The sequence below is a fragment of the Monodelphis domestica genome, chromosome 1 (assembly GCF_027887165.1).
Source record: "Monodelphis domestica isolate mMonDom1 chromosome 1, mMonDom1.pri, whole genome shotgun sequence".
Classification (NCBI taxonomy): domain Eukaryota; kingdom Metazoa; phylum Chordata; class Mammalia; order Didelphimorphia; family Didelphidae; genus Monodelphis; species Monodelphis domestica.
Genome location: NC_077227.1, coordinates 339,376,095 through 339,400,000, shown reverse-complemented (window position 1 = coordinate 339,400,000; position 23,906 = coordinate 339,376,095). Strand labels below are relative to the sequence as shown.

Below are 23,906 nucleotides of genomic sequence, written 5' to 3'. Positions count from 1 at the left end.
CACCTTATCAGAGGAATTTGCAGTTGCTTCCTTCTGTTCCCCTTTATGCACAGAGCCAGGACAAAGAGGAAAATTGGGGCTAAATGCCATAAGGTCGTTCTTGGGTGCGCCTTCTCCAGACAAACCTTTCTGGCGTCGCTGCTGGGAATTCGACCAGCTTTCCATCCCACTGGAGCACACCATTGTGGGATTCCCATTCCCATATACAGCCCTTTGGGGTGCTGCACACCGAAGCGATACATATAGCAGAAGGCTAAGCACTAAGAGACTGGATACAGAGCAGATAGCAATGATCAGATATACGTTCACATCTACCAAAATTGTCTCCTTTCTCGAACCTGTAGAAGTAGCAGATTTGGATGCTCCAGAAAAGGTCTTCGAGGATAATCCACTTTCCACTATGGACACGATCACAGTAGCTGTGGCAGACAACATAGGTTCACCATGGTCTTTCACCAGCACCAGCAATGTTTGTTTTCCTGAATCTGATTCCTCCAGATCTCGAGTGGTGCTGATTTCACCAGTGTACAGACCCACGCGGAAAGGGTTTCGGCCAATGCCCATTTTGGGCAACAGCTCATAAGACAACCATGCATTGTAGCCTGAATCCCCGTCCACAGCCCGAATCTTTGCCACTACATGACCTACAGCCACCGACTGTGACACCAGCTCGTTCACTGGGCCCCCACTTGCCCCAGAACCCACATGAGAAGGCAGCACCGAAGGTGCATTGTCGTTCTCATCCAGCACAAATACTTGGAGGCTCACATTGCTGCCTAGAGGAGGAAATCCCGCATCTCGGGCGCTCACCTGAAATTGAAGCAATTCTAGCTCCTCGTGATCTAAGGGTTGTAAGGCGTACACTTTGCCGCTCTCCGAATGCACAGATACATAGCTTGACAACAATCGTTCCCCGACTCGCCGTTCCACCAGTGAGTAAGACACAAGTGCGTTCTCCTGAGAATCCGAATCAGAAGCAGATACTGTGAAGATGAGACAGCCTGGAGGGTTGTTCTCCTTCACAAATACGGTGTACACAGGTTGCTCGAAGGCGGGCGCGTTGTCGTTCACATCGCCAATGCCCACAGATACCTTAGCAGCGCTCCGCAGCGCTGGCAGCCCACTATCCCTCGCAGTTACCACTAGCTCATAGGCTGACACGCTTTCCCGATCTATAGGACCTTCCAAAACGAGAGAGTAGTAATTCTTAAAGGTGGACACCAATTTGAATGGTCCCTCGGGCAAAAGGGAGCAAGTCACTTGTCCGTTAGGGCCTGAGTCTCTGTCGGACACGCTGATGAGAGCGATGACTGTTCCTGGTGGGGCGTCCTCTCGGACTGGCAATGACAACGATGTCACCACTATTTCAGGGGTATTATCATTGATATCCAAAATTTCCACCAAGACCCTGCAATGACCAGCCAAATGGGGAACCCCTTTGTCAGTAGCTTCTACCTGAATTTTGTATAATTTAATTTCTTCGAAATCAACATACCCCTTTACTTTTATAATTCCACTTACTGGGTCTATATGGAACTTGGCCTCTACATCTGGAAAAATATCACTTGTGAATGAATAAGTAATTTGACTATTTGATCCTTCATCTAAATCTGTAGCATTTAGTTGAATTACTGGGGTTCCGTTAGCTGCATTTTCCTCTAGTTTCACTTTATAGACTGTTTTGTCAAATTCCGGGGCATTATCATTGACATCCAGAACAGTGATGAGCAGCTGAACTGTTCCACTTAGTTCTGGTTTGCCCCCATCAGTGACTGTAAGCAGTAAGTGGAGTTCTGGTGTTTCTTCTCTGTCTAGATGTTTTTTTAATACAAGTTTAATTTCCTCCTCGTTATTTTTTATATCTAGAATGAAATTCTCATTAGGACTGAGTCTGTAAGTTAAGAGAGCGTTCGCTCCGATATCTGCATCTGACGCGCCCTCTAGAGGAAATTGAGAGTCAAGTAACCTGGATTCTGCAATAATCAGATTCTTTTGTGTTACGGAGAAGACAGGCGGGTTGTCATTAATGTCCTTGATCTCCACCTCCACATGGAAAACCTGTAGCGGCTTGTCCACGATCACTTCCAAGTGGATGCTACAAACAGGGCTGCGACCGCACAATTCCTCACGGTCGATTCGAGAATTCACAAATAAAATGCCGTTCTGCACATTTACCTCCAAGTAGTCCCTGCGGCCCTTGGACCCCACCCGGAACAGCCTCGGAACAAGCTCCCCGACCTCCAGACCCAGATCTTGTGCGATTCGCCCCACGAACGTACCGTGTTTCGCTTCCTCCGGAACTGAATAATGGACTTGGCAGTTCCCCACCCTCCAGGCTGTGTAGATAATAAATGAGAGGAGCAGCTGCCAGGTTACCAGGCCTCTTCTCTCGCTAAACAGCATCGCAAATATTTGGTGAAATGTTCCAATCATTGAATCACGACTCGGAATAAAAGTAACTCTGATCTTCTCTTGGTTAAAACGAATCATGATGCATCCACCATGGTGAGGTATCATCCGCTAACAAACCTCAGAGCATTTCCAGGGCCGGGGGGAGAAAAATCTTTCCTTTGAGCTTGCTTGGATAACGTTTCGTGGCAGACAGCGACATCATGTGGACCAAAGAGTAAGTGGGAAGTCGTCCTTAACTAATTCATGAAAGGAATGAATTTAATTTTATTCTCTGAATTTATTTTCTACAATTCATTCTTCGTGACAGCATTGAACCACACCTTGGGGGTAAGAAACAGTGTATTTCCAACTGATTTTAGAGTTAATTTTATTTCTTCACTTCAATTATCTGTTATATCGTGAGTAGGCGTACATCCTCCATTGGGACAAATGGAAACTCTTCTATTACTTTGCACATGACATTTAAGAATTTCTGTAACCAAAATTACATTATTCTGAGACAAATGATTAGTAACCCTTAGAAATTTAGCTGGACTTTCTCCTAGGACAATAGGCATGAGGTCTATTTCTATTAACTGTTCCATTATATAATAGGACCTGTCAGACCTTAAGCTTAAATTATGACATCTGAGAAACCAGTCTAATCCATAGCACAGTAAGGAAAAAGGCAGTATATTTTTATTCTTTCTTTGAAAAGTAATGTAAACGAGTTTTAAATATTAATTTCAATTTTATTTCAATCTGCAAAAAGGTTATCAATATTGTGGATAAGGAAAATAAATGTGATTTAGAACAGTAGACAGAAAATTGGTTTTAATGGGAAAAGTAATGAATATGAGAGTCAAAAGACTTGTTTTGGAATCCTAGCTCTGTTCTTCCTGTGCAAAACTACATAGAACTCCAGGTTCTTCGTGTATAAAATGGAGATAAGAACTACCTTAATTTCTGTAATGAACTCATTAGATAGAAAATGTTTTTAAATCATAAAGTGCTAAAGAAATGTTAGTTATTAATTATAATTATTATTGACAAATATTCGACCTCCAATGTATTCCTGCCTTCCGTCTTTGAAACATAATATCCTTGTTTTTAAAAATTAGTAAATGTTAAAGAGAAGGGATGGAGATGAATGGCATCTAGAGAAGAATCAAAATAATTTTAATAGCACTAGAAGGTAAAAGAACAACCCTAAGCATTATTGTGTCCAGAACAAATGCTTCTCAATATTTCAACTGGAGAACTCATCATTTCATATGAGAATATCAGTTTTTGTGAAAAAAATCATAGGTTCTGCATCTCGTTATTAAATGCCTGTTTCCTTGAACACTCAGAATCTATATCCTTAAGATTCTGTTTCCATAACAAGTCTGTATTTGATCATTCAAGAGATAACAAAAGAAATCATCAACTACAGACATATTTCAACTTTTTCAACCTCAATAAAAAACTTTCTAAATCAAGAGCTTCAATAATAAAAATATAAAGAATAGGAAGACTTCCACAGATGATTTTGTACAGTAAACCACATCTTCACAGGTATAGAGAACATAGAATCCAACTGTGTTTATTGTTTTTTTAATTGACTTCAAGGAGAAAAAAAACTTAAAGGATTATCTCCAAGGTGTAGTTTTCATTTTGAATATTCAGTTCATATAAGATTCCATGATGGATATAATCACAGTGATGACTATTCAACCAAAGTCTAATTGATAAGTTTAATCAATAGACACCCTAGACTGTCAAAGATCTTATGTCCCAATCAGAATTCAAATGGTAAAAGAATTTTCTGTAGATAAACAGCCATTGAAATGCTGAATACATCAAATCCTCAATTATGAGACCCGAAGTCACTCAGAGAGGATCAGCCTTACAATCCATATGAGAAAAATTAAATGGATTTAAAATGTCTCTCACCCAGACATGGAATGCACTTAAATGAACAGTCCTTTGGGTTTATTTATCAGTTAATTCATCTTGGACAGATTTTGCAGTTAGACAAGCTGAATCCAGAATTAAAAAGAATCTTGCAAGCAGGCTTTCTTCTGCCACTTATAGATTTTCTCTTATTATACTTATTTTGTTTTTATTATTATAGGCATATGCATTAGTGTTACCTATAATGTAGAGATCAGAGAGGAACTAGAATATGGTCATCTGATTTCACCTATATTGGCCATAATCTTCTGAAGATTTGTCTTCAGTAATTTTTTTATCCCTTCTTGGCATATAACTTTTATTCATAGTAGTCACTCAAGCACTTTATAAAAAATTCCAAATGTATTATAGAGGTTTTGATTACTCTTTATATAAAAAGAGAAGAGTTTTAAGTCAGATATCTCTATCTGTGAAAATATTTCATTTTCATTGAATTTAAGGTTGTAGCTCCTTCTAGCAAAATATTTTCAAAATAAATCTTACACTGGTCTATTTTTGAAGCATAGGAATCCCAATACACAAGTGATTATGATCCCTCTTTGGAGATGAACCCTTGAGAAGCATTTCATATATTATATATGTATATATAGATATATATTTCATAGCTCATGAAAGAAGAAGCTAATCACTGTAACAAAATCTAGATATTTAGCAATGTTCCCTTAGCTAATAGTGTCAACTTTGGGCTAAGTTGAATTTACTAGGTCTTCAATATGGGTTTTTATAGACAAAGTCCCAGCTAAAGAATCTCTTTTCAGTAGCTCACTGAAGTAAATCCCTGTTTCTGATTTTTCTTTCCCATTCCTGAACAGATTATACAGATGGGTATCCAGGTTAATGGAAATACTCTAATAGTCTCTGTCTTCCCTTTAAGTATACCAGAAAAGCATAAAGTATTTTGCATAACATAATATAGAAGAACTTCACAATGGACTTCTTCCAGCAAGCTTAACTCTTCTGTTCCCATTTTTATCAGTCCTACTTCTTTCATTCATTCCAGGGAATAAGAAAATGCATCACCCTAAAGGAAATAGAATTAGTTGCTCCATCTCCATGACCTTTTGTGATCTATGTTTGGCCTTTAAAATTATATAACATTCCTTGCTCTCTCAAATGCTCTCAGGGGTATCTTCTCTTATACTAAGAGATAACTTGAGGAGTGAAAGGTATTTCAAGACTATATAAAGGTATAAATACAAAAGGAAATAGTAATCATGAAAAAACATCAGAACCTTTATGAAGTGTGCATCTAGTGCACAGTTTTCTCACCCCAAATATATACACCGCAGAACAAGAGCCAACTGCCATAACTTCCACCACCATCTTAATGTTATGAAGATGAAGGTTGAATCAATTTTGAAAGATGAGATTTAGTATCAGCTTAGGTAATATTATTTTAAATATTTGCAATCCAGTATAAATTATTTTCTCATCCCCCACAAAAATGCTAGTAATATTCCATATACAGAGTATTTTTTTACTTCTCACCTAAATTAAATTTTGAAAATATATCTAAGAAGAAAACTCCATAATGTTGGCACCACAACCAAGGATCCAAGTACAAAATGAGGTGTGATGAAAATAGTCACTAAAGAAACCAAAAAAATACAATAAAAACAATAAAAATAAATCAAGGAGAATGATATATGGGATAATTATTATGATCTAAGAAACAGAAGACATCCATAAAGACTTATTTTAAAAAATTAGATGATGAGCCAAACCAAAAACTTAGCCCAAAATTTAAAGTAGGGAGAAAAAGTCACATTTGAATGGACAGTGTTGGAAATGTGATGTTTAGATGTAATATCTCTCTCAACACTGAAAAGAAGATGAAGAGTGCTTTCCTGCATTGTGGATAAATACATCATTGCCAGGACATAAATTCAATAAACTAGTTTCTATATAAGTACATTTTAAACTCTATTTTCACTGAAAGAGACCTATTTATTATTAAATTAAACAATTACTAAGCAATTACTATCTGCAGAGCATGATGCTGGAAGCATTAGACAATATGTAGTTCCTGCCCTCACAGCACTTATAACCTAAGAGGAGAATATCTAGAATATGCTAAAATAATAATAACTAACAAGTTCCTCAATAACAAATGTAAGTGCTATGGCGTCTCCCTGGGAAAATGTAATGGGGGAAATTTCAAGAAACAAATCATGGAGAGGAATCTGAGTTACTTTAAAATGGATAGGATATCAATGACTGAAAAGTTTTAGTTATGTGGAATATTCAGACAACTAGCTTAGAGTATATGAAGAAACTTAATTTTTTAAAAATGAAAGGGTGAGATGTTGCATTTTTGCAAAGGTTCTTAAATTCCCAGCAGAAGAATTTAAAACTAGACTCCATAGGTAATAGCTGATTTCTGAGCATAAATCTTGCATAAAGATTAGTCAAGGCAGCTATATTGATAGAAATTCACTAATCTTATTCGTTGTTACTGTCAGAACTATTAGTCTTATTAAATGAGAATATTTTAATCACAAATAAATCTAACTTTTAAAAACTGAATTTCTTTGATACAATTAGGCTAAACTTTATCAAGACTACTTGATCGAAATAGCACTAAATAAGCTTCCCATATTGAGAGGGAGTAAGAAATGCAAAGGGCAATTATAGTTGTTGTGAAGATCAAACGACATAATATTTGTAAAGCGCTTGGCGCTTAGGTATTATATAAATACTAGCTAGTGTGGGGGAAATGTTTAATTACTATTAAATAGTTGCTAAGAGAGGGAAATTTGAGCTCACCTTCCCCGGATGCTCCATCACAACTTCCTGGGTTTGACCTCCTTCCCTAGAATCAGGAGCCTGGGGGAGATTAGGGCTGAAAGCCATGAGATCGTTTTTGGTTACTCCATCCCAAGAATATACTTTCTGCCTCCGCTGCTGAGAATAAGACAAGCTCCCAACTTCACTGGAACATACTAGTGTGGGCTTCCCAGGACCACGCACATCTTTCGGGGGTGCGGAGCATCGCAGCGCCACATAAAGCAGCAGACTCAGTACCAACAAACTAGACACCGAGCAGATGGCAATAATCAGATAGACATTCACATCCATTAGTGTTGTCTCCTGTCCCATGCCAGCCTTTGCCAGGACTACAGAAGCACTAGATGAAGTTTTGAATGCCTGCCCGTTCTCCACCACTAACACACTCACGGTGGCTGTGGATGACAATATGGGTGTTCCGTGGTCCTTCACTAATACCAATAGGATATGCCTTGATACATCCGAATCCTCTAGGACACGCATTGTTCTGATCTCTCCTGTATACAAACCCACTCGGAAAGGGCTGCGCCCAGTGTCCACCTCTGGCAGCAGCTCATAAGACAGCCACGCATTATAACCAGAATCCATATCCACAGCTCGAATCTTCGCCACCACGTGGCCCACAGCCACAGATCTTGACACCAGTTCTGTTACTGGGCTAACGCCAGAGTGAGGCGGCAACAGAGTCGGCGCATTGTCGTTCTCATCCAGCACGAACAACTGCAGGCTCACGTTGCTGCCAAGAGGAGGGAAGCCCGCATCTCTGGCGCTCACCTGAAAGTGCAGCAGTTCCAGTTCTTCGTGGTCCAAGGGCTGTAGGGCGTACACTTTCCCGCTTTCCGAGTGTACAGACACATAGCTTGACAGGGGACGCTCCCCGACCCGTCCCTCCACTAGTGAATAAGATACAAGAGCATTCTCCTGTGCATCTGGGTCCGACGCCGACACAGTAAAGATGTGACAGCCAGGTGGGTTGTTCTCTTTCACAAACACAGTGTACACAGGCTGCTCGAAAGCTGGTGCATTGTCATTCACGTCGCCAATGGAGACAAACACGCTCGCCGTGGTCCACAGTGCTGGCGTCCCACCGTCCCTTGCAGTCACCACTAGCTCGTAGGCTGGCACGCTCTCGCGGTCCACGGAGCCCTCTAGCACCAGTGAATAGTAATTCCTGAAGGTGGACACCAGCGTGAAGGGTCCTAGGGGTCCCAGGAAGCAAGTCACTTGTCCATTGGCACCTGAATCACGGTCAGATACGCTAATAAGAGCAATGACTGTGCCGGACGGGGAGTCCTCTAGGACCGGCAATGAAAGCGAGGTCACAGACACCTGGGGAGCGTTATCATTAAGGTCTAGTAACTTCACCATAACTTTGCAATGGCCTGTTAATGGGAAAGAACTTCTATCAATAGCCTCAACTTTAATTTCATACAAATTACATTCTTCATAATCCATATTTCCGTTTACTCTGATTTCTCCTGTATTACTATCGATGCTGAATTTCGATCTTACATTGGTTAGAACAGGACTTCCAAAGTAATATTGTATTTCTTTATTTACGCCTTCATCTGCATCAGAGGCATTCAATCTGATCACTAGCGTCCCATTAGGAATGTTTTCCAGTAATCTGACGTTGTAGACGGATTTATCAAATGCTGGGGCATTATCGTTTGCGTCCAGCACTGTAATCAGCAGCTGCGCGGTTCCCGTTAGCTCTGGTTTGCCTTGATCTGTGGCTGTCAGTAATAAGCTGTGTTCAGGAGTTTCTTCTCTGTCTAAAGATTTCTTCAAAACTAGCTCTATGGATTTAGCCTCTTCTTCATTTGTATGTATATCCAAAGTAAAATGCTCATTACCAGACAGCTTGTATAACAATTCTGCGTTGGCTCCGATATCAGCATCAGAAGCGCCCTCTAGTGGGAATCTAGAATCTGCAGTCCTGGATTCTAAAATGAATAATCTTTGTTGCTTAACCAAGAACACAGGTGGGTTGTCATTAATGTCCTTGATCTCCACTTCCACATGGAAAACCTGCAGTGGCTTATCCACGATCACTTCTAGATGGATACCACAAATAGGATTGCGGCCGCACAGCTCCTCACGGTCGATCCGAGAATTCACAAACAAAATGCCATTCTGCGCATTTACCTCCAAGTAGTCTCTGCGACCCTTGGACACCACCCGGAACAACCTCGGAACAAGCTCCCCGACCTCCAGGCCCAGATCCTGCGCGATTCTCCCCACAAACGTACCGTGTTTCGCTTCCTCCAGCACTGAATAATGGACCTGGCCGCTCCCCACTTCCCAGGCTGTGTGGAAAAGAATCAAGAACAGCAGCTGCCAGACTCTCAGGCCGCCTCCCCAGGAAAATGCCATCGCAAATCCCTTCTCTCTGTATTCAAAAATCATTGATTCGTGATTTGCAGCTTAAAGAATACCTCTGAAAGGTTACTTATCCTTCTTCTCCTTAAATACGATCTACGTTGCTTTTTCTCTTCATCGAATGTTGCTGTTCATTCTGAATCAGCCATTGAACGAGCTTGTTTCTATTCCGAGGAGAAACACGGTTTATCCTTTGTTAGAAAATCCACCTTGTGGAGGACAGCGACATCATGTGGCTCAAAATGTAAGTATAATCGCGATTAATGGAGAGTTGTATTTCTTAATTCACTTCTTTTAGGTTACATTGCCATCGTTTCCTTTATGTTGAATTGCCCGTTCCGAGAATGCTTTCAAGGCCTTCTGTTTTGTTTTGTTTTTTATATATAAGACTACTTAGACTCTAAATATGGTGTTGTCTATTAAATTGTTTTTCCAAGCACAGTGTTGTTTTAAACTTAAAGAGTAGGAAAATATATAACTGTAGTTTTCACCTAATTCTACTTCCAAGTTTTCAGACTATATATCAAGACAAATTAAAATATTTTCCTTATATGAATTATTTGAATTATCATTATTATTGGATGTGTATTTCATAGAATCAAATTATATTAGTCCATAATCTTCCAGGGCTTAGCACAGTATGTGGTTGATAAATTGATAAATAAATGCTAGCTGACTGACTTTTTTTCAGTCACACTAAACATTTTCATCCATGTGGGAAATGTCCTTTTATGATGATGAAACTCAAGGTGTCAAGATATTACTGTAAATCTGAAGATCTGTAGACTAAACCTCAATTTGTCTACATATTATCTTACTTTATTGAAGGTCAGGGAAACTACCATCAACCTCTGCAAATTGTTATTTAATAGGTTTGTTCCCCTCCCTTGTCCTTCATATCTCCGTTCAAAACAAAAATTGTTGTTCCTATAGGAAACAATGTCAGGCAGCATTATTAAATTCAAAATAATGGTTTCATTTCCTGTTTTCTGCCCCCACTTCCATTCATGGGCAAAAAGAGCCTCATTTTCTTATCTCAACTGAGAAATACTATTTGCTGGAATTATTTTCATTTTGTAAAAGTTCATCTCCTTTACACACACATTTATTCCTTTATTTTGAAATATGTACACCAATTTACTCAATACCAGTTATCACCTCTAATGGGGGGGGGATTTTCTTTACACCCTCTTAGTCCTTCTAGATTTAGATGTTCCAAATCTGAAATCCTCTATTCAGGCCTGAATTATTGAAATGGGAAATATCCAAGATTTCCCTTTTTGCAAAAAAAAAATTACATAAAACCTTACCTTATGCTCAAAGAGTGCCTTTGATTCTATCTACAACAATTGTCTTCTATGCTTAGCAACTTTATAGTCTTAGCATTAACCATAAACCCAGACAAAATGAAATTATATATGTAAAGAATGGAGCAAACTGAACAATGCTACAGAAGTGTGAATTGTTGTTGTTGTTGTTGTTTGTTGTTATGTGTCTGTAACAGTCAGTTAAAACTGATTTTTTTAAATTCATTAGCTTATTAAATCTGGATCAATAAAATTTGTGAGTAAAAATTCAGACAGGAAATCAATCCCCAAATGAAAAATCTACAGAAACTACTTAGTTCTATTTTTAAAAAACCACTGATTACTTCAAAGAATGAATTTGGATTATTTTCTTGGGAAAAGTTCAGGTAGCTAGATGACAATGGAAAGAGCCCCAGGAAGATATGAAATCCAGTCTCAGATATTTATTCACTGTGTGACCCTGGGCAAGTCGTTAAAGCTCTGTTTGCCTTAGTTTCCTCATTTGTAAAATAGGGATACTAATCGTACCTACTTCCTAGAGTTGTGAGGATAAAGTGAGAAAATATAAATTAAGTGCCTATCACAGTGTCTGGTAAATGGTAGGTACTAAATAAATATTAGCTAATATTATTAAGTGCCCACTGAAAGTTGGGCCCATTGTTGGCATGAAAGATTTCTTCCTATAAGAAGTACAGATAAGAGATAAATTCTTAATATCAACTCAAACTACTGATAGAGGCAGTCAGGAACTACAGAGCTACTCAAACTACTTTAATTATCCATATTCTAAGTGACTAATCCTATATAGAATTAAATTAAGAACTGAAAAGGATCTCAGAGGTCATTTAGTCCTCTTTTTTACAGATGGGGAACCTGAACTGAGAAGAGGAGATATTTGTCCAAAGTCACTAAAGTAGTACATATTATATTAGCATATAATTATAAGCAGTATTCCAGACAGAATACCTTTCTAAGGCATACAAATTACAGATGTTATACAAGAATATAGAACTGATATTCTTGAAAATATACAAAATAAAGTGGGTTGTCAGCTTATTTTCCATCCAAAAATACAAAATATATACATTGCTTCAGTGACCTCAGGAATTATGTCTGTGTACTAATTGAAAGCAGGTATCTACTGCAGGTTGAAGGGAAAACCATTTTACTGACATAGAACTGGAGCTATCACTAGACAAGATAGCAAAACAGAAGTTTGTCTTCCTCATTTTTTATTCTTTTTTTCTACACTTTTCATCATCCAACTACTATTTCAAGAATCAGTTTCACCATGGATCTTAGTATTCTAAAACTGACAAAACCACTTCGTCCAGTAACTGATGTTATAATACTGCCAGTGCTTACTTAAAGTTACTCTGCTTAAAGTTACATTTACATTTTTCTAGAGTGAGAGATGTTTAATACAAAGTTATGAACTGATACTAGTGAAATTTGATTTGTCTGTATCTCAATAGAAGACACATTTGGAGGCAAAGACCTTCTAAATACACCTCACTTTGCACTACCTAAGCAACTTCTTACTTGAACTGTGGCCACAGCCAGAATGGTGGAACTCGACCTCCGTGGTTCAAGGAGTAGTTTAGGGAATTTTGATTGGTCTTGCACCAATATATATCATATTCTACAGAATGAAACCTGAGAGGTGTGGAAGAGTGTTGTTAGTGGCCTCACAATCTCAGAAAGCATTGGAGTTTTGTATTTAAAGATAATGAAGGTGGCAATAAGGTAACTAAATGTATAGAGTGCCAGACCTAGATACAGGAGGTCCTTGATTCAAATCTGACCTCAAATGCTTCCTAGCTGTGTAACTCTGGGCAAGTCACTTAACCCCAGTTGCCTAGCCCTTACTGTTCTTCTGCCTTGGAACTAATAGTATAATTCTAAGACAGAAGGCAAGGGTTTTATAAAATAAAATTAAAACAGTGAAAAAGAAAGTCTAAGAACAATTCTGTCTTGGTTTTTGCAGGTTTTTATGTTCTCACTCAAATATCTTTTCATTTACCAAAGTTAAATAGAGTTCCCTTAGGCTGTACTTTACCATTGCTTTTCTGTAGGCTACTCTGATTTTTGTTTCATGGAGTTTTAATTAGAAACTGCCTAACAGAGAATTTCATACTTAGTCTATAGCATGTTATAAAATAATTGAATGATAAAGAACATGGGTACAAACATATTGAACTCAAATAGAATTCAGTAAAAGTTTAAATAGGGTAGAATCCAGGGGAGGTTCAAAAATACCAAAGGCAATTTGGTATGCAGGCTCATATATAGTAAAGAGATACTGTATTCTTTTCAGTGAATTTTATGACTGAAGGGGAAATCTATTATAGAAGATTGACTGTGAAAAATACCTCTTCCATTTTTCAGACTTTCTTCTAGGTACACACTGTTACAGTACTTTTCTCAAAATTCAGCTTTCTTTTTCATTGCAGAAGTCTACACAAAATTATGGATGGTATGGGATGTTACATATACTGTCAGTGTTGCTCAGTTAACCTGTTATTCTTTTGTTTTAATGGACATTACAAAGAATGGTTCATTCAATAGGAAGGGAAGACATATCTAGAAAAAATGTGATAAAAATAACATGCATAGTTTAAAACTTCTTTTTTTAAGTAAAGACACTAAGGTAAATGGAGCAGTAATAATGTATGTCTTCTTTTTTGAGGATGATGGAGATGGGTGGGACAAAAGAATATTATTTGTGACATTTTCATGTTTTTTGGTATTCTCTCTTCTCTCAGATATCTTGAAATTCAGTCCCTCAGTCAGTCTCTTCCAGCATCAGTTCTTTTTGTATGTTCTTCATTAGTTCTTTAGGAATTGATATTCCTAATGACCCTGTATAGTTGTATAAAATGCTTTATGTAGGTGATAGATTAAGTGGATAGGATTCCAGGTCTGGAGTCAGGAAGACATATTCCTGAGGTCATCTATGGCCTCAGACACTTACTAGCTGTGTGACTCTGGGAAAGTCACTTAACCCTATTAGTCTCAATTCCTCATCTGTAAACTGAGCTGGAAAAAGCAATAGCAAATCACTCCAGTATTTTTGCCTAGAAATTCCCAAAAGGATTCAGAAAGGGTTGGACATCACTCAGCAACAATAACAACAAAGATTATCTCATTTGATCAAAACAGTCCTGGGAGGTAATTTTTCTCAAAGCACTTGAATACTGAGGTGTTTGAGTGTGCAGGTTCAAATCTAGAAGATCCCCTACTACTGATAAAGAAAATGTATTGTTATGGAAATGCTCATATTTTGAGGAGTCTGAATGGGATAATCATGTGAGTTTCCCTAACCCACTTGAGGAAATTATGGAATCTAAGAAATAAGTTAAAGTCTTATCCCCTTCAAACTTTTAAGTGGTTGCATTATGGCAGAGCATGAAACCTTGAGTGACAGCATGTGCTAAATGACCCACTTGAAGATTAGAAAGGATATGAACCTGGGAGTGACCCATTCATACCTTGTAAAAGATTCTCTACACCATTTGCTTGAATCATAGAGAAATTAGCCACTGTTTGCTGAAGGATAGGCCACATTTGAGGTGATGTCCAAGGAGCAAATGCTGAGAAGGCATCTATCTCTGGCACTTAAAATTGAAGGAACTCAGTCATCTCTGGCAACCAAAAAGAGAGCTACATGTGGAGGTAGCAAACAGATCTTAAGAGGAAATTACTTTTCTTTTGCCCTTCTCTTCCAAAATGAAGCAAAGGGAAAGAATTTCTCTCTACTCCCTTCCTTTATGGTATTTCAAAACACAGCAATTCATCCACTAGGAAACTCCAAGAGCAACACAGAATTAGATCAAGAGATATCAGATAGAATTAAGTGAGCTATAGTAAAAAATAGGCCCACGGAGTTCACCTGGGTGACCTGCCCAATAGAGCTAATACACTAATATGGAGCAATATGAAGATAGAATGAGAAAATAAAAGATTTCAGAGCCTGTAAATGTTAGAAGCTTGAGTTGCTTTGGTGAAAAATTATCTAAATGTATGTGACTCCATACTAGTTTTCCTCTGGCATTGTGTATATTTGGGGGAGAGTTTTCCCCCAAATTTATGGGTATAGGACTTCATCAGTAATGTTTATGCCATTCTGGTTATTAAAGGTTAACTAGTGAAAGCTTATGAGCTATATTTTTAAGTGTGTTCCTATAGAGTGTTTTGAACTAAAATAATTCAGTCTTTCAGGGTACCAAATCTGTGAGTTATTTCTTAACCTTGAAACATATCTTTTCCAAAACATTTCTGGCTGATCTTCTCTTTCTCTCTCCCTTTCCCTTTTCCCAACAACTCTTTTTCTCTCTCCTCTCCCTCTTTTTTCTCCCCTTCTCCCTCTCTCTCCATCTCTCCCTTTTTCTCTGATGTTTCTTTCTCCCTCTCTGAGTCTGTCTTCTTCCCATCTCTTTTTCTCTTTGTGTTTTTGTGTGTCTCTGAAAGAATTATCAAGCTCTCAAATGAAATTTCTCTAATTCTTCATGCTCTACAAGATATGCTGGTGCATAAACTTCACTGTGATCTTTCTGGTTTCCTTGTTTTGAGCACATCGAAGCAAGATGACCAAATATCCCATGAAGTTAAGAAAAACTAGGCAAAATTGTTAGTTAACAGATCATGTACCAAAAAAAAAATTAAGAAAAACATCCTGAAAATATCTTGAGGATTTCTGACATCAGACTCACAGCATAAATTCCTTTAGTCAAAGGAGCAACTACTCTAAAGTCACAGGAAAATGACTAACCATGTGCAGAAAAGCATAAGGAATAGAGGACATTGGCAGTTTATCTTATGACAACCTAATTACTTTCTTTTACAAAGAATAAAACCTTGCTACTTGTATCTAAAGTCCTACAGGAACTCCACTTCAGGAACTAATGAGTTCATGAGGTAGTAGGGAATGATAATAAAGCTACTTTAATTTGTTCAGCAAGAAATTCCACAAGTGAGAATAATTGATTCTCTGACACAGGATCCTCCTTTAAAACTGAATAAGGTGAAGGGGGCAACTAGGTGGTTCAATGGATATGCACCTCCTTAGCTCCTATATATAGTATTAATTCTAAGACAGAAAGTAAGGGTTTGTAAAAAGCTGAATAAGTATTAAATGTTTTTGCTACCAAGAAAGCTTTTGGTGCATCTCAGTTACTCTTTTGAAGATAAGCACACACCACAAAAAAAAAAAGAAATATTTTCTCTATCAAAATTATAAAGACCTTCTATTTTCTCTATCAAAATTATAAAGACCTTTAAAATGTTCATTTAGAAATCTAAAAAGATTTATTTTATTAGAAAAATTAGATTAGAAAATTAGAAAAATTACTCAAGAGAACTACTTATAACAAAGATTTTAGAATAAAAGTAAAGTTTAAAATGACTTATTTTTGGTAATATTCATTATGGTATGGGAAGAAGCTTGATATATTGGAGTCGGGATGAAATAATGAAATATATATGTGAAGTATTTGGTAAACATCAGTCCTATATACATTAGCTGTTTTTCATTATAGACAAATGTACATAAGAATACCACCCAATTTCCTAAATATTAAATAGGTGAAAGGAGGAGAAATTAGCTATTTAAGCTCCCAGGGAAAGTTTTCAGAAATAACAAGGTGTAATTTAAGGATCAAAGAGAAAAAATAACCAAAAGAAGAAAACAGAGCCAAAAGATATAAGTAAATTTCTTAGAGAAATAGCTCCTATTATCAAATATAAAATTGTATAATCAATAATAATCCCTAAAACCCACCTTGCCAGAATTATCCTGTCCAACTGCCTCTTGCTCAGCACTGTCTACTGGGCCAGAACACGGAGGGAGGTTAGGACTGAAGGCCATAAGATCACTTTTCACACCTCCTTCTCCAGAGCACACCTTCTGCCGTCTCTGCTGGGAATAGGACCAGCTTCCAATCTCACTGGAACACACCAGAGCTGGTTTCCCCGGCCCGCACACACCCTGTGGAGGTGCAGAACACCGCAGCGCTACATACAGCAGCAGACTCAGCACCAACAGACTGGACACTGAGCAAATGGCTATTATTAGATAAACATTCACATCCAGTGCCATTGCTGCCTTCCCTGCACTTGCCACTGACCTGGACACTCCAGAGGAAGCCTTGAGCGCCTTCCCACTATCCACGAGAGATATGCTCACAGTGGCAGTGGCTGATAGAGGGGGTTCCCCGTGATCTTTTACCACTACCAATAGCATCTGTCTTGGCCCATCCAATTCTTCCAGGACCAGTGTCGTGCTGATCTCGCCTGTGTACAGACCCACACGGAAAGGTCTACGGCCAACGCTCACCTCCGGCAGCAGCTCATAAGACAGCCATGCGTTGTAGCCAGAATCTGCATCCACTGCCCGGATCTTCGCCACCACATGACCCACAGCCACTGACTGTGACACCAGCTCTGTCATTGGGCTGACCCCAGCGTGAGACGGTAGCACGACTGGTGCGTTGTCGTTCTCATCCAGTACAAATACCTGTAGGCTCACGTTACTGCCCAGGGGAGGGAAGCCCGCGTCACGGGCGCTCACCTGGAACTGCAGCAGCTCCAGCTCCTCGTGGTCCAAGGGCTGCAGGGCGTACACTTTCCCGCTCTCCGAGTGCACAGACACATAGCTAGACAGCTGACGCTCCCCAACCCGTCTCTCTACTAACGAATAAGATACTAGCGAGTTCTCTTGCACATCCGGGTCAGACGCCGAAACTGTGAAGATGTGACAGCCTGGAGGGTTGTTCTCCTTCACAAATACTGTGTACACAGGCTTCTCGAAGGCAGGTGCATTGTCATTCACGTCAGCGATGGCCACGGACACGCTGGCTGTGGCCCAAAGAGCTGGTGACCCACCGTCTCTCGCAGTCACCACTAGCTCATAGGCGGGCACGCTCTCGCGGTCCACAGAACCTTCTAGTACTAGCGAATAGTAATTTCTGAAGGTGGAAACCAATGTGAAAGGCCCAGAGGGCGACAGCGAGCAAGTCACCAGCCCATTGGCACCCGAGTCTCTGTCAGACACGCTGACGAGAGCGATAACTGTTCCTGATGGAGAATCTTCCGGAACTGGGAGAGACAGCGACTTCACTGTCACTTCAGGGGCATTATCATTGGTGTCCATTACTTCGACCAAGATCGTGCAGTGACCAACCATCTTGGGAATTCCTTGATCAGTCGCCTCTACCTGGATTTGATATGATTTACTTTCTTCGAAATCTATGTGTCCGATCACTCTAACGTCTCCATCCATTGGATCTATTGCGAACTTAGACAGTACATTTAGGGGAACTTCTCTTGCAAACGAATAAATAATTTGGCCGTTTGTTTCTTCGTCCATATCTGAGGCAGTTACTTTTAATACCATTGTTCCATTGAGTGAATTTTCGGCTAATCTAACTTTATAGAGTTTTTTGTCAAATTTTGGGGCGTTATCATTCACATCTAATACTATAATCTGCAGCTGAACTGTTCCAGTAAGCTCTGCTTTGCCCCCATCAGTGGCTGTAAGCAGTAAGTGAAGTTCAGGAATTTCTTCCCTGTCTAGAAGTTGTTTTAATACTAGCCCAAGAGGTTTAATTTGCTCATCATTGTTTTGTAAATCCAGAGTGAAAAAATCATTAGGGCTTAGTTTATAGGAGAGAACAGCATTCACTCCGATGTCTGCATCCGCTGCGCCCTCTAATGGAAACCTAGAGTCCAGTGGGCTGGATTCAGAAATAAACAGATTCTTTTGTGTTACAGAGAACACAGGCGGGTTGTCATTAATGTCCTTGATCTCCACCTCCACATGGAAAACTTGCAGCGGTTTGTCCACGATTACTTCCAGGTGGATGCTACAGACTGGGCTGTGGGGGCACAGCTCCTCACGGTCAATCCGAGAATTCACAAACAAAATGCCATTCTGCAAATTTACGTCCAGGTAGTCCCTGCGATCGGGAGAGACCACCCGGAACAGCCGCGACACCAGCTCCCCGACCTCCAGACCCAGATCCTGTGCGATTCTCCCCACAAACGTACCGTGTTTCGCTTCCTCCGGCACTGAATAATGGATCTGGCCGCTCCCTATCTCCCAAGCTGAATAGAGGAGAAGCCACTGAAAAAGCCTCAGGCCGTCTTGCCCAGAAAATTCCATCGCAAATCTTTTCTTCTAGAATTATGGCACCTATTTAGGATTCGAAATGTACATCATCCTTGAGAATGCTATGTGAATCTTGAAATTTAGTTGTTTTTCGTTTCTGGCCCTTTTTGTTTTCTCCGAAGCAGCTCCTGAATGAGCTTCTTTCTACACTGGGGAGAAAGTGGTTTCCCTTTGTTTAAAAACTCACTTTGCGGAGTACAGCGACATCATGTGGCTCATTTTGTAAGTACTATCCCGATTAATTTGTTGCTGGTTTTATTTCTTTAGTCTTCTTAGGTTTTCTGTTCTTCCTTTTCATTGTCTTGAAAATATCCTGGTTTTTTTTTTAAATAAGTGTTGTAGAATTCTTTAAATAATAATTTCATCGCAATGCTATTTTCGTATTAAACCCAAGAAATTTTTTCTCATTTTTTTCTTTTTTTTCTTCTCATATATAGTTAATATGCATACAAGCTTATAGATATTTTTATGACTGAAATTTGGGAAATAGCTATTAGTGTATTGTAATATTGTATCAGGCTCTATTGGTTTTTATATTCCTTTCATTTGCTATAAACTTTTAGTCATTTGCATGGAAAATGTCCCTCCTTGCCAAATCAGTCTAAGATTTCAACCCTACTTCTTTAAACCCCAGGTCTTCTTGACTTCATGGCCAATTTTCTTTCCATTAAGTCACATTGTCTCCCATTGGTTCTACAAAGCTGTTACTGTTTTAAATGTTTTTTATCCCCTCTATTAACTTTGCTAGGGTTGGGGGGAAAAGATTATTCACAATCTATAAATTTTTTCAATGTTAGTTAGAAATCATAGCTCAAAAGGAGAAGCTTTATTTTCCCAGGGTTCTCATTTTCAACCTTAGGAGAATAAACAGAAATTACTATTCACTTCATTTTTCTTCTACATCTTCAAACAAAAAAGACTATCACTTCATTATGAAAGTTATATGAAATCTTATTTAATGCCATTTGAATAATAACACCCCTTTAAAAGTACCTTAGCCTAATATTGTGCTCATGAATCCAAATTTTTGACATCTGAATTCCTCTAGAAATTATCATCTATTTAAATCGAGAAAATCTGAGATTGCCCTCTTTCCTTCTTCCCCTGGACTTGTCATTTCATTGGTTTAGAGAATTCCTAATAAGTAAATCCCCTCTACCAAAGAAGATCATCACTTGCTCTGTAACTTACAGACATGCACAATGAAATTAAATTATTTTCCCTATATCACACAACCTGTATTGCCATTGACAGGATTTAAAGCCAGATCTTCTTGACTTTAAGGCCATCTGCCTCCCAGTGAATAGAAATAATATCTTTAAAACTACGTGAAAAGGAAGTATAAAAGTCAAAGTATTATCTAGTCAGAAATATTATAAGTAATTATTCCTCAAGAGAAAATAGCTTTCTCTATATCTTCATATCTCTGCCTAGAACGGATGAAACCCAATGGAATTTGAAGGAAAATGACACCTTACTAACAAAGACATATGAGGTTACCCCATAAACAAAATCCTAAAATGAGTGAAACTTATCTTCAAAACCTATAGCATCCCCATTTTTGCCTTACTCCATGAGTCTGAATCCTAGCACTGCCTAACAAGCTACTAAAATTAAAGATACTAATAATTATAACTGACATTGATGTAGCTCCTCATTATTTAAAAAGCTTTTTTTGCCTTTGTAATAACATAGGTTTAGAGCTGTACTAGATTTTGGAGGCTATTTAGTCCAAATATCTTATTGTATTTATGAGGAAGTTGAAGCCTATACAAAGTGACTTGCACAAGGTCACACAAGAAGAAAGTCACAGATCTGGTCCTCTGATTCCAAAGTCAGCAATTGTAACTCTGTAACAGAAACTATCTCTTATGTTAGTTTGGCCTCACCATAATCCTGTGAGATATTTTTCCATGTCACAGATAAGGTAATTGAAGCTGAGATATTGATTAATGTACTTAAGATCTAAGAACTAGTAATTATACAAGGTTTACCTTCAAGTCAAATCTTCTAATTCCTTATCCAGTGCTCTTTCCTCTAAATCACATCAGTAATTCACTGTAACATGTAAAAGCCATGTTCCTTTAGCAGCAAACCCCTTGGCCAAACAGAAGATATGTGGTCCCAGTACCTTCAGCCTGCTGAATGATGTAATTTATATTTTAAACATAAATTATATTCACTTATGCTTTTAAATGAATGTTCAATGCTTCTCTTTTAAAATGTCTATTCTTCTAAACGAAATGATACATTTCCATGGTAGCTATTCAATTATGATATTTCGGGTGCTCAGTGAGCTAAAAGACATTCATATGAGTGGCTATTCTAGGCAGGGCCTTTACTGGAAAATTGATTTTAAATAGTATCCAATGGATGTACTGTCTGATTCAAATGAATTATCAAGCTTGTGAGAAATGAGAAACTTGGGTCCTGAACATGCTGCATATAGCTACAAACTCCTCTGCTCAAGTATGTTAATTTTCAACTGCTACTTCCCTAGTATCCCCTTCTGAGTCCCAACATAATGGCCATCTAAATCAGAGTCAGTTCATATTTTTTGCTTATTATTGGACATTAGATATAATGTTTCCAGATAAAATTATTTAGTGCTGTAATATGCTGCTGCATCAAAGCCCGTCATAGACATAGAGAGTTCAACTCTTTTCTCAATTCAGTCTTAGATAAAACTATTTCTATAAAAATGTTAAAGTATTACCACACTCTACTCTTGTTAACATAGTGTGCTAGTCTTTGAACTTAATAAAAAATTTTACTTATATCTTCATTTTTGAAAAGCATATATGTATATATAGTGGAATTTGCATCTTAACAGTCATGAATGTACCATTAAATTTTATACTTAATTTCATTGCAATCTGATTCATCCTTATTCAAGCTATTCATAATTGTGATTTCTAGTCCAGTCTATTCTTTTTATCCTTAGCTACACACATGAAATAAGCAAAGATCTCTTCCTTATTCCAATATGTTTTAGAATTGAAGGCTGAGAGTTTCTTTTAGCTGCCCATCCTCTACAACTAGAATTCCTATCCACACAAGTTAGTCACAAGGAATCTATCCAACTTGCTGGAGGCCTTCTTTGATTTCTCCCAACAACTAAAGTATATTTTCCATTCCTCTTGTCACATGACAATTCTATTTCCTTTTTCAGTCATACAATTCATTGGTGACATCTTTAAATCCTCTGCTTCAGAGGGCATCACTAGTTATATGTTTCAGACTACTCATACCCATAATTCAACTTTCCATTGCTCTCTGTATGATGTTCACCATTACTTCTTCAGATACAGTAGCATTCTAAGTTTCTCTAATATTCACCAACACCAGTAAGATGTTCACATTGAAAGGATGGGTCTTTGCTGTTATAGGAAATTTGGTCTTGGTAAGTGCTTTTCTGTATAAGAAATCCAATATGCTATTCTCCTCCTTTTCACTTCTGGGACATATACTTTGATGGTCTGAAATGCTCTTCCTCCTCTGATCCAATCATTAACCTTTTTGGCTTCCTTTAAGTCCCAACTAAAATTCCATATTCTATAGAAAGCCTTCCCCAACTTTCTTAATTCCAGTGATGTTCCTCTGCTAATTTTCTCCTATTTATCCTGTATACAGCTTGTCCTGGATATATTTATTTGCACTTAATTTTCACCATTAAATTATAAGCTCCTTGAGTGCAAAGTATGTTTTTTTCCTCTTTTTGAATCTCCAGCAATTAGCACAGTACTTGGAACATAGTAGGTATTTAATTAATATTTATTAATTCATTATTTGATCTCCTTAATCAAAGTGAGAACTCTTTTGGCAAATATTCATCTCCCTCTTTTATGCCTGGTCTGGTGTTTTTATCAGAAAATCATTAAACAAGTTTGTTTCTGTTTTTGTATCTTCCAAGGAAATTCAATTTATTATAATATATATAGAACCATTTTATTATAAAATAATATGTTAAGGTGATATTTTATACTATTGAATCAAATGTTTTTAAAATAATTAATAATTAATCAGCTCAATGGAATTGTCTATTCTCTACATCTTAAAGACAATTATTGAGATAGTGATGATATGGCACATTATTTAATAGCCTCCATGAAATCTTGATGGTATCCTACTAATTCCGTCATCAAGGATGTTCTCAATTTGTGTATCAATGAAATTATTTTAAATGTTCTATAGGTGGAAGAGTAAGCACATACTAGTTGATGTTTTCCTAGTCATCTTATTTGGGATCTTTAAGAGTTGGGGGGCTTTTTTCCTCATAACTTTGATAGATTCTCCTCCTTCAGGTACCTTGTAAATCAATCCTTCAATGCCCACATAAGTGCTATTGCTTCCATCATGTATCTCTTCTATAAAGGATCTTCTCTATAAATGGGTTGCACACACATACCCTCAATGTCTAACTGTAATTTATTTAAAAGTTTGACATATATCCTTTATATTTGATCCAGTAATATGCTTTTCTTATCATTATTCTCCTTAATGCCATTTTACTTCCTCTGTAAACACCTGAGGGACTACGTTGTTGGTTCATATATTCATTCTCCAGAGGTTATACAGATGTGCCTATTTTTTAACCCTGGTGCTGCATTTAGCAATCAACTGTATCTTTTTAACCAGGAAGTAACAACTTTGTTGACTATGACATTTGCTTGATTCTTTTCATCTTGTAAGAAAATATCTACCATAGCTTCACTTCTGGATGAAATTATTATTGTCAGCATCAATATAATTTCTGTTGTCCATTGCATATTTTTATATTGCCTGTTTAAGTGATCCAAGATTAAATCTCCTTTATTGTACATCATTCCTTTTCTCATTACTTTTTTCTTCTTGCTTATTAAAAATTTTAATCTTAGCTTTGACAAATGCATGGTTTGACTGTGGGCAGAAAGCTG

At 37.9% G+C, this 23,906-nt stretch overlaps 1 protein-coding gene across 18 annotated transcripts in view; it reads right to left on the bottom strand.

Annotated features, from left to right (window-relative positions):
• Positions 1-23,906, bottom strand: part of LOC100026963 (protocadherin alpha-C2) — a 275,774-nt gene that overhangs the window by 205,490 nt on the left and 46,378 nt on the right. For 2 of the 18 annotated variants that reach the window (XM_007473761.3, XM_007473774.3), the window contains exon 1: positions 4-7,107. The exons of 12 other annotated variants lie outside the window; for them this stretch is intronic. In XM_007473761.3, the coding sequence (XP_007473823.1) occupies positions 4-2,517 (2,514 nt within the window). In that variant the 5' untranslated portion in view covers positions 2,518-7,107. 4 more of the 18 variants (XM_056811423.1, XM_007473773.3, XM_056811416.1 and 1 more) reach the window with 4 other exon arrangements.